The following is a 13,950-nucleotide window of genomic DNA, read 5'->3' on the forward strand; positions in this document are numbered from 1 at the left end:
TCAAGAGTTTCAAATTATTTCTAATTATAAATTTGACAATATCATTTTTTGAAATTTGATACGTAACTAAGCGGATAAAAATCTTAACTTGTGCCAAAGTTCATTTCCCACCATCAGAAGCATTCCAGCGGCGGGGCGCAAGCCACAGAAATAATTAAAACACAACATAATAATAACAGGGTGACCACTCAAATCCAATTTTCAAATTCCCGACTTTTTCCCGACTATTTTCCAGACTTTGCCAGAATGCTCAAATAGTAGGCATTAATAATGATTTCAAACAAAAACTCTCTTTAAGAAAAGTCAAAATCAACCACCGAAATTTATTAAATTAATTTAAAAACATCCAACTATTGGCAATTTTTGCAAACACAGAAACTAAACAACAAATAAAAAAATACTTCAAAAATGGAAATTCATTATTATGACTGAGTAGAAACACAAACAATTAGTCCTCAAAAAAATCGAGAGTTCAACAATACTTATAACTTTAATGTTATTTTTTAAATTGACAAACGTATACTTTTTGATACTCCGTTTCAACTGGAAATTGCAAAAAGTTAAAGATAACTGAATTTAAGATTTTATTCTTATTTCTCCCACTTATTTTAAGCAACATGTTTGAAGAGAAAAAAGGTTTAAACAATTTTACCATAACTCAAAATTTCTCGTTTTTTTTGCAATTTCAATATTTTCATCATGTTTCAACGCTTATACTTATACTCACAAAAAAAGTTCAAGGGCAATATTTGGAAAAAAATATTTTTGAAATTACTTAATGAATCAGTTTTCAAATATACAATCTATGTGACAAAATTAAATAGAATCGTAACTCTAAGCTGGGCACCAGGCTCTATTTTTATATTAGTTTTTCATTTACTTTACCTCTTGTTGATAAACAAAAATGAATATAGATCATTAGATTCATCTAAAAAATTATAAAAATCGGTGTCAACTGCATCCAGTATTTATTAAGATTTTGAATGTCTTAAACAGCTATTCCATACTCAAATATATTGAAATTGTGGAAAGAACCTTAAATTTCAAGTAATTTACAAAAGCAGAATTGAGTGAATTTAATTTGAAAAATGTACAAAATATAACAAAATTATTCAAGAGTTAAAACTAATTTTCAAACAAGTTTGCTTGGAATTCCCGACTTTTCCCGACTTTTTGACAAAAAATCATAAATTCCCGACTTTTTCCCGATTTTTGGCGGATTTTGGCGAATTCCCGACTTTTTCCCGACTTTCCCGATTTCCCGACATGAGTGGCCACCCTGATTTAATAAACAATAAAAGGCGAGCTGTGTGGTAAACGGAAAAGTTAAACTTTGAACCACAAAGTTGAGAATGCTTATTACAAAATATTTGCGCAAACTTTTCTCGCTTCTGGTGCTCGTGGTGCCCAAAGGATCATCCTCCTGGTTGTTAGTGCAGTAGTAAAGGGCGGGCGGATAAAGTTTACCATTATCATTTTTACATAAATCCCAGCACCATTCGATGGAGAGCGCGACCACATTGTTATGCCCCGGCGAAGCTCTATAAAAGTTTCGGTAATGCAAGCAAATAACCCATCCTCTGTTGGTACGGTCCGGGCTGCACTGTGTAACAAATTGGATGATATTAAAAATAAATTGATTTAGTATTTAAAAAAGTTTATTAATTCTTATCATTTTCCAAATAATGCACCTGTATAAAAATATAAAAAGAAGTAAACATCAATAATTTCAATTACAAATTTGTTCCATGGTGTAATGGAAAAGCGCTCATAAAATCCAATAAAAAAATCCAGCGGAAACAGGAGAGAAAAAAACCGCCCACAAAGCAGAATACATATTTCATGGATTTGTGAAAAAACGGGGAAGATCAAAAGCATTCCACGGCTCGTTGGCTGGGTGAAATTATCTGTAGCGCTCCATGATGAGGGAACAGACCACGTATATTAACCAATGAGCTGGTCGAAACCAAACTGGTACATACCTACGTAAAAAACAACATAATCAGAAAGCAGTTGAAATTCGTTTAAAAATATGTGTGCTCCTGGTTTGGGTTTAAGTGCCAATGTTATTTTGGTCTCAGTTGGAATGCGAGCATAATTGCAATTTTCTTTGGAGAAATGCGCTTTATGTCATTATCGTTAAGGCCAATGAGAATATATATATAAAAAAAACTTTAAAAAATATGTGTACAAGCCTTATGTTTTTTTTTTTGGTTTTCTGATCGATTGGACAAAGTTGTAGGTTATGATTGAGACTTTTCAGGAAAAAATAGGTACACGGAAATATAATTCCGATTTTTGTATTTAAGTTTTTATCACAAAAAAATCCACTTAAACTTGAAAACGGGATTTTTTATAAAAAAAAAAATGTTCAAAAATTCATATCTCCTAAACCTATCCTATCTTTGCACCATGCACATCTTTGTCTTTTTATTACCCTAAAACAAATTAAAAAAAAAAAACAGAAATAAAAAAAATACGTATTTTTGGAATTCAACTTTTGGTAATAAAAAATAAGATAAATAACCGATTTATTTTTAGGGTTCCCTATTTTTTCGAAAAGTCTTAATCATAACCTACAACTTTTCCGAAGACGCCAAATGGGTCATAAAATCCCTTCTCAAGAAACATAATTTTATACATTTACATACCCATTTTGTATGACCAGTCCCCAAAATGGTATGGAGACTTGTATGGAAAAACTAATGATGCAAAATGACTTCTTTTGATATAGAAAATGAAGTTTAAAAATCGTGTAGAAAATGTGAAAACGTAGAAAACTACTCTTATGCTTTCTCATTGATCAAAGAAGAAATTTTGCATTATTTGTCATTCATAGAAAAATGGTATGTAAATATAAATAATCTGTTCTTCGAGCAGCAATTTTTTTATCGATCGTTGTTTTCCACTAAGTTGCAGGAATAATAGTAACTATCTCGAACTATCTTACAATATTGGCCCTTTTTTAATCAAAATAACGTTTTATTACATAAGTTTAATTCGTTTTTACATTTTTTATATTTTAAGGGAATTGAAAAATGTATTTTGAATAACTTTAGCAAGTTTTTTAAAAACTTTTAAAATTTGCCCTGAAAATGGTCAAATTTGCACTTTTCTGAATAATAGCCGGTTTTCGTGCTAACCATTTTTTGACAGTTACAAAACCCACATAAAGTCTGAATTACAATGACAAATCGCAGAATGTTGCGTCTGTCACTTTCGCCCTTGTTTACACTGTCACTTTGATGTCAGACAGGGATCGCAGCAACCGATGGTCGATATTCTACTGACATCTGGATCTGAACCAACTTGATGATTGTTTACGCAAGTGTTTGCGTAAGTTTGATTGTAGATCAGGCTTTACGCAATCTACATAGCTTGGGTGTAGCAAGCCTGGCCCGACCGAACAAGATGGAGGCAAGTGAACAGTACAGCTTCCGCGTTGCATGGACAATGTTATGCTTAGTAACCTAGCAACGGTTACAAAAATTACAAAAGGTTTTTTTCTTTCTTCAACAAAACTTATCAAATGATATTTGAATTTAGCGTTTATTTTATGATATCTACTTCAAAAGGCACATCATCTGTTATGTAAATGGAATTTAAGTCTTAAGACATAAAGTTTAGAGTATTATTTTTTTCAAATCGTTAGTATGAAAAATGAAATTGTCTACATCCCTCCGTCCAACTTACTTTACCACAATTAAGCCAAAATCGGCCCCTGCTGGTTGAGCAGTTCCGGCGGAGGATTGTCGATGATAAACTTGAGGTTGTGCTCGGGCCATTCGTACGTTAGCGGGATCTTCAAGTTATCAACGCTACTGTTCAGGTCGCTAAACGTGTCAATCATTTTGGGAATCAGCGCGTTCGGAATGAGAATTTGAACCCAATAACCGAGCACACCGTACGGCGAATCCTTCGTAACGATGGACCCGGTTACGGACTCGGACACGAACGTCACGGCCATGTTTTGCGCCTTGAAGGTGAAGTGGCGACCGTGGCGGATTCTGTCCTTGATCGCCAACACCAGGAACTTGGCCGCGTACGGAGCTAGTGTGAGTTCGATTCCGTTCAGCGGGGACACCCGGGAGGGAACCTGCGAGTGGTGGAACGGGTTCACCATGTCGGACGATCCAGAGTGCTCGAGGCCATCGTTAAACTCCTTCTTGATCTCGATGTTGCACGAGGAAATACTTTTGGTAATTTCTTCCTCCGGATCGACAATCTCTTTCTTGATTGCAATCTTGGGAAGTTCTTTGAAGGTGAAATCCGCGTTTACTCCGGCCAGGTCGGATCCTTCCTTCTCCAAGTCGATCTCCAGCTGACGTAGAGTTTCGGGAAACAGCTCGAAAACGCTCTTGGAACGAGCCATGTTGGTGATAAGCCACGAACCTCCCGTAGTTGAGTCTTTTTGCAGCAGGTTCAGAATTCCTTTGCCATTCCAGCGTGACGCCTGCTCCAGCTCTTCGTTGGTCACTCCGACGATTTGTAGAAAGTCAACCCATCCGAACGGCGTCTCCGTGCGGGACATCTGCGGATCTTCGGCGATCAACATGTGCTGGATGCTGGAAGTCTTTCCGTCCAACGATCTACGCCACGGGATGTTGTCTCCGGAGCAGAGGCGATTTCCCGACTGGAACACGTACTTGGCCAGCGACTGCAGCAGATTCGCCGGCCACGTTGGCGGTCTTTCCTCATCGGGTGATTTCACCAACCGAAACGTGAGCTCAAAGCCCATTCCGGAGCGAGGTTCCAAGCCTCCGACAGTGTCGGGCAGGTGCACCCGTCCATCGCCGTGCAGATCCGAAAGTCCGAAACTGATGTAGTGCCAATGCGGGGGAATGTTCTCGTCCTGATTGCCCGGATTGTTGTACATGCTGATGTAGTCCAAGGGGTCCTGACCTCCCAACCTATTCAAGTCACCAATTTTAATTTATCATCCTAAAAACACGAACAAATCTCCTACTAACCAATACTTTAGCACGGTGGTCACCTGCAGCGGGTTTGTCTGATCGGGATAGATTTTCAAACACTGCTCGATCAACTTCTGGAGTCCTCGCGGAACCATCCGTCGCTTCAGCGGATCTTCCTTTTCAGTTTTGATCGATGCCATCGCACAAAAATTAACTAAAAATGGAGAATCAAACACAAAGCACCAACAGGATGCGCTGCCGTGTATACAAACAACTGATGCTATGCTTATGGCTAAGTGCTGGACTGGACTGTTTGTTTCACTTGTTCCCTAGCTTAGCTTATTCTCGATCGCGACAGGCAGGCTCAGCATAAAAATTTATGCTTCAGCTGGGCGTTACGTTTTGTTGGAACGGATTGAAATAAAACGGCTCAGGTTACTGCAGGGGTTACAACATGTAGAAAGCGCTTGAACAGGCAGAGATCGATCAAAAGAGTCTCTTTTTGGAAGTATGACTCGAAGTTCAGATTATACGTATAATTGTTAGGTAATCTTTTTAATGCATTTTAATAAAAGAGCATTTAAACCACCTTTGAGACTTTCGGGTTTGTTCAAATATTACGTCAAGATATTTTCGGGATTTCTTACCCTCCTCCTTCTGTGGGGTGAGATTGGTTCATACAAATTGCAGAATTTTTGTATGATCCAATCTCACCCCCCAGACCCAATGTTGACCCCTGATGACGGTACTTTTTCTATTACCATAGATTTTTTTTTTCGTCCATACAAGACTCCATACAATTTTTGCAGCTGAGCAATTCTCCTCGAATTCCGGAAATAGAATTTATTTTTTTATTTTTCATTGTCTCAAACTTTTCCCTATGACCAAGGAAGCCGGTAAAGTTGTAGATATTGGTGAAGGGGATGCCTGTTTTTTATTACCTTTTTTCCACAAAACATAAATTTCCCAACACGGCGTGTTTTCAGGGCAACATTAAGGAGAAAAAATAGTCATCGCTACTTTCAAATGTGTCTTAAAGGAAATTTTCTCAGCTTTCCAATGCTACTAAGAGCGAAATAATTCATCGAGAAATTTGTGAGATACCTATCTATATTTTAAGTTTTATGTTTTAAAATCCTTCATCATTTATTGGAAACTTTTATATAACAGGAAGCTTGTCAAATGATGTGTTTCATGTGTCATTACTCATCAAAATGTGCAAAATAAGAGAAACAACTTTGTAGAAGGTTGCAATCCGCTAAACATTTTAAAAATGAAGGTTTAACCGAATTTTTGAAGATATGGGATTTATTCAAAAATTAAAATCATAAAACCGTATTAAAATATGATTTTAATAAGAACAAACCGAATATTACAAAAAATTGAAATAACACCTGTCTGCTCTGATTTAGCTTGGAATTAGCTGATACAACCGAAATTGTTGCAGGTTTGGGATTGATAGGGTATTACTAGATTTTTATGAACAAATATCATATTTCCGTAACCAAACCAGTTGCAGGATACACAAATGTTAAATACTGCAACTGCAAACTACTGTTGCAAGCTTTAGGAGAAATACTTTTCATGAGTATGAAATGATTATTTTAGTTTTTTGTATGAAATGGTCAAGGATTTGGCAATATTATAGAAGTTTTATGAATCTCATCTTTTTTTAAAATGTTTCAAATAAACCATGATTTTTGTTCAAATAGTTTGGAATGAAAGCTTCTGTTTAATTTTTTGTTAAAATAATATTTAATTTTTAAACAAAGAACAAGCTTGTGACGGTGTTTTCAGCATTCTGAGTTGAAACACTCAAGTTTTATTGCTACTTTTATGGCATTTTTAATACTCATGAAAATATGACTTTTGAAGCTTGCAACAGTAATATGTAGTACATTTTCGATTTTAAATCATGTTTGTATTTATGTTCCTGGTTATTGTTTGCTTAAGAAAATATCATTTTTTTTCTTTAAGATCCAATAATACCACTAACAATCTCAAACCTGCCAAAATTTCGGTTGTACAAGATAAATCAGAGCACACACGTGATATTTGTACACAAAAAAAATTAATAATCTAATATTTTTCGTAAAAAAATATATATATTTTAACACGGTTTTATGATTTTAATTTCTGAATAAATCCCATTAATTCCAAAACTCAGTTAAAACATAATTTTCAAAATGTTTAGCGGTTTGCAACCTTATACAAAGTTGTTTCTTGTCTTATTTTGCACATTTTGATGATTAAATGCCACATGAAACACATCATTTGATAAGTTTTCTGAACTGTTAGTATAAAGTTTCTTATAAATAATAAAAGGATTTAAAACAAAAACTTAAAATAAAGGTATCTCAGAAATTTCTAGATGAATCATTTCGCTCTTAGAAGCAATGGAAAGCTGAGAAAATTTCCTATAAGACGTATTTGAAAGTAGCGATGACTATTATTTCCTGAAATGTTTGTTCTAGAAAACACGCCGTGTCAAAGTATGTTTTTTTTATGTTTGTATATGTTTTAGGGGCCAAAACCCTAAAACTTTTGAGCCATAAAGAAGCACGGCCAAAAATGTTACCATTTTTGATGCCAATATCTCAGCAACTAATGGACAAATTTTCAATGTAGAAAATTAAACATTTGTAAAATAATCATGCCCAAAATCGGCCGATTTTGTATAGAATTGAACATGGCATATTACAATGCAATGTTGAAACTAATGCAAATAATTTACTTTTTTCATTTTCTTTTTTTCCAATGCGGTTGACAGAAAGAAAACTCTCTGGGCGAAAGTAAAATAAATGATTTTTAATTTATTCATTTTTTGATGACTTAACAAGGAATTCTTCAAACGTGGGCGCTGTATTGAAAATAAATTTGTTTCTTTGTTGCGAGTTTCATATTTCATAAACAATGGAGACAACTATTATTTGGAACAATGGCTACAAAATAGTATTCATTAAATTTATTGCTAAGTTAAAAAATGTTTAAAAAAAGATTCATAAATAAAAACAAAAAAATGTGTGATACAAAAGCGTTTACAGTACCTGCGACATCAAACGCGCTCTCCATCAAATCGCTCCCGCCTTCCCCCTTACCTTTCGGGTGGTCCTCGTAACTTTACCCGTCACCGCCGCTTCCCCCAACTCCGGAGTGACCTCCGTCGTCTTCACCACCCTCGGTCGACCCCGCGTTCTTTTCACGACCTGAACGGCTTCAGCACTGCTACCACCACCGCTACCACTTGCCGGCGTCACCGCCGGAGAGCTGACCGGCGTCGTAATGTCCACCACCGAGCTATCAAACTGGAGGCGCGTTTTGGCGGGGATCTTCTTCCGCGTGCTTCCGTACACCTTGCGGTCCGAGTATTTTTTGAGGGACAGGACGCCGCCGCAGTTGTGGCTGATGGAGGTGTTTTCCGCGATGCTGGTGTTGATGACGTCGTCCGAGTCGTCTAGCACGATGACGCTGGAATCGGCGGCGGCCGCGGCGGCTGGTCGCTGCTTGGCGCTCTCCGTAATGGACTTGAGCAGAACGTCACGGAAGGAACTGTTGAACGAGTGGTTTTGCTTGGGGGATTTGGACTTGGCGCGACCCAGCTTCGGGTATTCGATTGTTGGTTTGGACTTTTTGCTGGTGGTGCGGCCGGCTCTGGTTCTGGTTGTTACCGAGGTGGCCTTTGGCGTACTGCACTGCAGTCCGTTGACGAGGGCGTCCTTGAAGGATTCGGTGGATGAGGACGCGTGGAGCGTGGGACTCAACGGCAGTCGTTTCTTGCGGGTTGGTTTCGGGGCCGCAGCGGGAGTTTCACCGACGATGTTTCTTCCGCGGGATGGCTTTTTGGGGGACGTTTCATCCTGCTCGGCGGAGTACGTTTCCTTGCAGAACAGCTTCTTCTTGCCGGGTTGCAGCCGACCACTTGCACTCGGTTTTTCCGGCGAGTCTACAAATATGCTAACCGTAGTTTTGAGCCTTCGTTCGGATCCACACGACAGTCCGGTCATGGCACTTATCAGCTCCGTCTCGTGGCTGTGATTGTTTTCCGCGAGGGTCGTTTTCAGCCGCTTGCGCGCCACCTGCTTCAGAAGATCATCTGCCCGGCTGGCCGTTTTGGGAATGACTCGACTTGGACCGACCTTCGGAGTCTTCAGCAGGAATTTATTTGTCCGTACCGCTGGAACCGGCTCCAAGTGCGCATTTTGTTTGATAAACTCCGCAAAACTCGCCGCTTCACTCGGTTTGCTCTTCCCGCCGAACTTCGAACCATCCTCCAACGCCTGCAGGTTCATCTCAATGTCCTGAACGAGCCCCGGATCAACCCCACCGCCAATCTCCCGCACCATCTCCAAACTCTTCCCCAGCTCACGGCGAGCGTTATCCGGCTGGCCATGTTTCATCAGCAGCTGTCCGTAGTTCATGAAGGCCCGTGCCATCATCGTCAGAAATTCCTCCCTCTGTCCCAGCAACTCACCGGCAGCTTCGAACCCGTCGCTCCGCTGCGCCCAAAACTCCGACAGCGCACTGTACAGCTGGTGGCACTGTTCGTGGTTGTCGCTGAGGAATGCCACCCGCGCGTAACCGGCCAGCGCCAGCAGAGCCGCACACTTGTACTGTGGCCAGCGACAAAACTGGCAGCTGCAGCCGGAGTGGTGGTGCACCAGGTACTGGCGCCAATCGATCGACTGCTCGGGGAACAGGTTTGGCGAGGGGCTTCGTTTCTGTGGGCAAAGAATTTGTTACAGCTAACAGAGTGGTTGCAGAAAGTAAGAAATACTCACTTGAGGCGACTTGACGTATTTTACAGCCTTGCGAGTTGGGTCCACGCCGTTGGGAGTTTCACTCAGCGATAGCTGAGGAACTTCTAGACAGTCGCCAAATTGACTTTTCGACGTGTCCTTGCTGTCGGAGGTTATGGGCCGAAACATCAGCAGCCGATCCAGAAAGGTGAGCAGCATCTGTAGAGACAAACCGGTGATCAGATATTGAACGTGCGGAAGCCCATGGTGTCAACTCATATTCCAATTTCAAAAATCTCTGACTTTCAAAAAACTAGACTGGGCAAATCAATTTCTTAATTTTCACGCAAATCATAAGAAAAAAACTTATCCAAAAATAATAATCCTCTACTGCCCATTTTTTATATTTTTTTTTTAAATAAAATCAGGAGATGCATTTTAGTAGGAGATGCATTTTTTTATTAGTAACTTTTTTAAGAGTGGCTCCACTTCGTGCCACCATAAAAAAACACAAATATCAAAATTTTAAAAATGAAACAATATTTTTTAATTTTATATTGAAAAAGTTTAAGATGTAAAATTAAATAATAATAAAGAAATTTAAATATCTTTATTAATAAATAACTCAAAATGTAAGTGTTTTTTTAATCGCAAATTTCAAAAACTCAGCATTTAAATAAATCTGCTATTTCTAGTTTTTTAATTCTTAATTCCTCAAATTTGTAGATTTTTCAATTTAAAAAAAATATATATAAATTACGAATTTAAACATCTTCATAATTTTTATACTTAAGGTTTTTTAAGAAAATTTAGTTATTTAAAATCGCAAATCTTTTAGAAACTCAAAATTTTAAATATTCTGATGTTTAATTTTTTTTAATCCAAAATTCTCAAATTTTTGTATTTCTAAATTTTGTTTATTCAAAACTTAATTTTTATACTGCTATTTGTTGTACTAATCAAAATACAATGTGCTTAACTTATTACAAAATACAGAGTTTTGGGCATCCTTACAGCTTCAAATTAATTCAGATACAATCATTGGATGAAATAAATTCCGTTAATTTCGATTAAGCGTGAGTAGAAAAAAATGTTTCAACAATTGCTTCTACTACAAACTTTAAATATTTGACGAATTAAAATGACAAATAATTGAAACAAAATCCAAGAAAAAAAAACAAAATTAGAAAACTATTTTATAAAAGCCTAAAAATAATTAGTGTTTAAAAATCGTACAATTCAAAACTAAATTTTTACTATTTAAAGTTTTTATAATTTAAAAATTTCAAATTCACAGAATTCTAAATTTTAGACATTTTTTATTTTGATACTCCGAACTTTCAATTTTTTATATTTTAATCCAAAAGTCTTAAGTTTATGGAAGTGAAGTCAAATTGCTTATTTTTTTTATTCCAGTACTATTTTTTTAACAAATTAAGAATTTCAAGTTTCTTAAAAAAACTTTTTTTTTTGAACTTTCAAATCGCAAATTAGAAATTTGAAATTTTAAAATCCTGATTCCTTTTTTTATGTTTTAAAATTGTAGGTTCCCAAATTCCAAAATTTTAATATTTAACAAATCGAAATAAAAAATTAATCCGCTGCTAATATTTTTCAAAGTTTATGTCTTTAGTTTGAGTTTTTTATTGAAATTTATAGAAATAAATTTTTTTCTAATTTTTTTTATTTTGAATTTCCAAATTTTTATAATTTGAAAAAATCATGTCCAAATCCCGTACCTCCAAAAAATATTTTTCAATTAATATTCTTAAAAACTTTTTTTGTACTTTCAAATCGCAAATTAGAAAAATTCTGATGATTGGTGTTATTTTAAATCCAAAATTATCAAATTCACAGATTTTTTTTTTTTAATTCCTGATTTTTTTTTAATGTTTCATAATTTTAGGTTCTTAAATTCCAAACCTACAAAATTTTAATATTTGACAACTCAAAATAAAAAAATAAGCCGCTGCAAATATTTTTCAAATTTTTTATATTTTTTTAAGTTTCTATGATTAAAAATACTAAAATTTATAAAAATTAATGTTTTCTTATTTTTTATATTTAATGTTTTTTTTATTATTTTGAATTTCAAAATTTTTATAATTTAAAATTTTTCGTACCTCCAACAAAATCAATACTTGAAGAATTGAATTTTTGCTTTTTGGGTGTTTTTTAATACCCCCGACTCAAGGCGGTTTCAAAAACACCCAAAAAGCAAAAACTGGAAATTTGGTTTACTGGACCTTTTCAAAAAAAAACTCCAGGTAGGCTTCATCCATAAAGTACGTCACGCAAAAATCAGCCAAAATTTACCCCCCCCCCTCCCCCCTTTGTCACGCTTTTCCTATACTTATAACATGCAATGTCACACTTGCTCAGACCCCCCCTCCCCCCCTAGAGCGTGACATACTTTATGGATGACGCCGTACGTATGTTTGTATGTGTGATCCTCACACCCGCCGGCAACTTTGTCCTGAGACACATTTGAGTGCTAGGTAAACAAGACGATCATCTTTAACTCCAAGATCTGTACAGCGAGTGCCGGAAATTTGTAGGGACACTTCGTATAGACGCCCTTGCTCCCATCACGTCACTAAGGGTATGAAGCGACGAGAAATTAAACAGATAAATTGTGCTGGAAGCCATCTCCCCTTACTCACCCTACTTTTCGTAGTCTTCTCCCCGTCCGCGTTCAACACCGCGTACATCGTCAGCACCTGCATGGCCCTCAGCCCCGCCCCACGCCTCATCACAAAGCGCAAAATCTGCTCGACGTGGGCCTCGATCCGGTCGGTGTCGTAGCGCACCATCAGATACCGCAACGTGTCCAGCGTCATCTCGAGCGTGCTGGTCGGCACGACAAACGCGTAATCGGTTGGGAGCTTCTGAATCTCGTTGAAGTGCTCCAGCATGAGGCGGATGTAGACGCGCTCGGAGATGCCACGGGGGGATGGGAGTTTGTAGATGGTTACCAGGCGGAACATTACGTGGTAGATTCGACCGCGGATGACGGAGACGGTGGTGGAGTCGGGGTGATTTTGGAGGAGGGTGTTTAGGGTGTGGAGGTGGTTGATTGACGCTGGGAGGTTGTGGGTTGACGCTTCGTAAAGGGCTAGGCTGAGGTGGAGGTTCATGAAGTTGTATTTGAGGGTTTCTGACGCTTTGGAGATGGAGGTGTCGTCGACGGAACTGATGATTTCTTTGGCCTTTCGTGCCAGTTGTTTGAGGGATGGAACCCACGATTTTTGATGGAACGGTTCTTGTGTTAAGTTGTCGTAGATTTGGTGGTACTCGAGAAGGAATCCCAACGGGCAGCAGAGATCGAGGATTCGGTCGGGCTTTTGGCTGAGTAGGACGTAGTTTAGCAGCTGGAGTTCAACGGCTCGTCTTGGATAGTAGGAAATCTGGTAGAAGCGGCAGGTGTTGTACAACATGGACGAAATCTGTTTGAGCGAGTAGATTAGACCAAAGTGTTCGAAGGAGGTTTCTGCCAGCGTCGCAGTCATGTCCCGGTAGTTGAGATATGTCTGTTCGAGCTGCGAAAGCAGCACCATTTCCTGTTCCATCGTATTTTCCCGCAGGATGTCGTTGATTTGATCGTTTTTCAACGTGTCCCTGTTGAACTGGCAGTCTTTCAGCTTGGAAGCGATCGCTTTGGAAGTTGCGCTGAATTCGTAGTAGCTCAACACGCCGAGTGAACCGTGGCGGCGGATTTTTTCGATCGCTGCTTTGGGTCGAGCGTTCTGGAGCTTCACCTTGAGAATCTCCTTGGTTTCGTCGGATACTTGGGCGATGTTTCCGTCCTGGAACAGGTACAGCGTCATTCCCAGCTGGGCTGGATCGGCGTTGTGCTTCTGCAGTCGTTCAAAGTAGTCCAAAAGAAAGGTGGTTTTGTATCGAGACGCCCAGTTCATCTCGAGCAAAAGTACGGTAATCTTTTCCTGTTGGTTCAGCGTTGGACTTATGGGATAGCCGTACAGTTCCAAATCTGGACGCTCCAGCAGCTGCACAATGTTCTGCTCGCGAAGCTTCTCGTCCTTGCCTCCAATTTGATGGCTCATTATCGAATAAATCACTTCATCGACCTCTTTCGTGGCGGAATCATCGCGCAACATCAGCAGCAGTTTGATCAGCTTGACATTGATGATCTCCCAGCTGGATCCACAGCTCTTGAAGCAACACTCCAACAGACGAACCATGTAGACCGGCGTCAGAAAATCGAACCCGTACCGATACTTGAAATCAACCACCATCTTTGTCAGCTCCAACATGTCCCTCCCGTTGACCAACTGGAAACC

At 38.5% G+C, this 13,950-nt stretch overlaps 2 protein-coding genes across 2 annotated transcripts in view; both read right to left on the reverse strand.

The window, feature by feature from the left end:
* Positions 1–3,530: 3,530 nt before the first annotated feature.
* On the reverse strand, positions 3,531–5,325 carry LOC120432405 (suppressor of fused homolog). The gene is made up of 2 exons (XM_039597608.2): positions 4,971–5,325; positions 3,531–4,910 (listed from the first exon to the last, which is right to left on the reverse strand). The coding sequence occupies exons 1-2, from the start codon at positions 5,111–5,113 to the stop codon at positions 3,704–3,706; spliced, it is 1,350 nt and encodes a 449-aa protein (XP_039453542.1). The 5' UTR covers positions 5,114–5,325; the 3' UTR covers positions 3,531–3,703.
* Positions 5,326–7,811: 2,486 nt separating this feature from the next.
* The window catches only part of LOC120432338 (histone-lysine N-methyltransferase ash1), a 348,037-nt gene continuing 341,898 nt past the window's right edge, over positions 7,812–13,950 (reverse strand). The window contains exon 8 of the mRNA XM_052709242.1: positions 7,812–8,965. Within this exon, the coding sequence (XP_052565202.1) occupies positions 7,985–8,965 (981 nt within the window). The 3' untranslated portion in view covers positions 7,812–7,984. The remainder of the gene's footprint in view (positions 8,966–13,950) is intronic.

The sequence above is a fragment of the Culex pipiens genome, chromosome 3 (assembly GCF_016801865.2).
Source record: "Culex pipiens pallens isolate TS chromosome 3, TS_CPP_V2, whole genome shotgun sequence".
Taxonomy (NCBI): Eukaryota; Metazoa; Arthropoda; class Insecta; order Diptera; family Culicidae; genus Culex; species Culex pipiens.

What these genes read in the sequence shown, in the direction of transcription:
- LOC120432405 (XM_039597608.2), bottom strand. Translation starts at nt 5,113, where the DNA reads ATGGCATCGATCAAAACTGAAAAGGAAGATCCGCTGAAGCGACGGATG. An exon ending in ACCACCGTGCTAAAGTATTG is followed by an intron (nt 4,911 to 4,970) that starts GTTAGTAGGAGA and finishes TGACTTGAATAG; the next exon opens with GTTGGGAGGTCAGGACCCCT.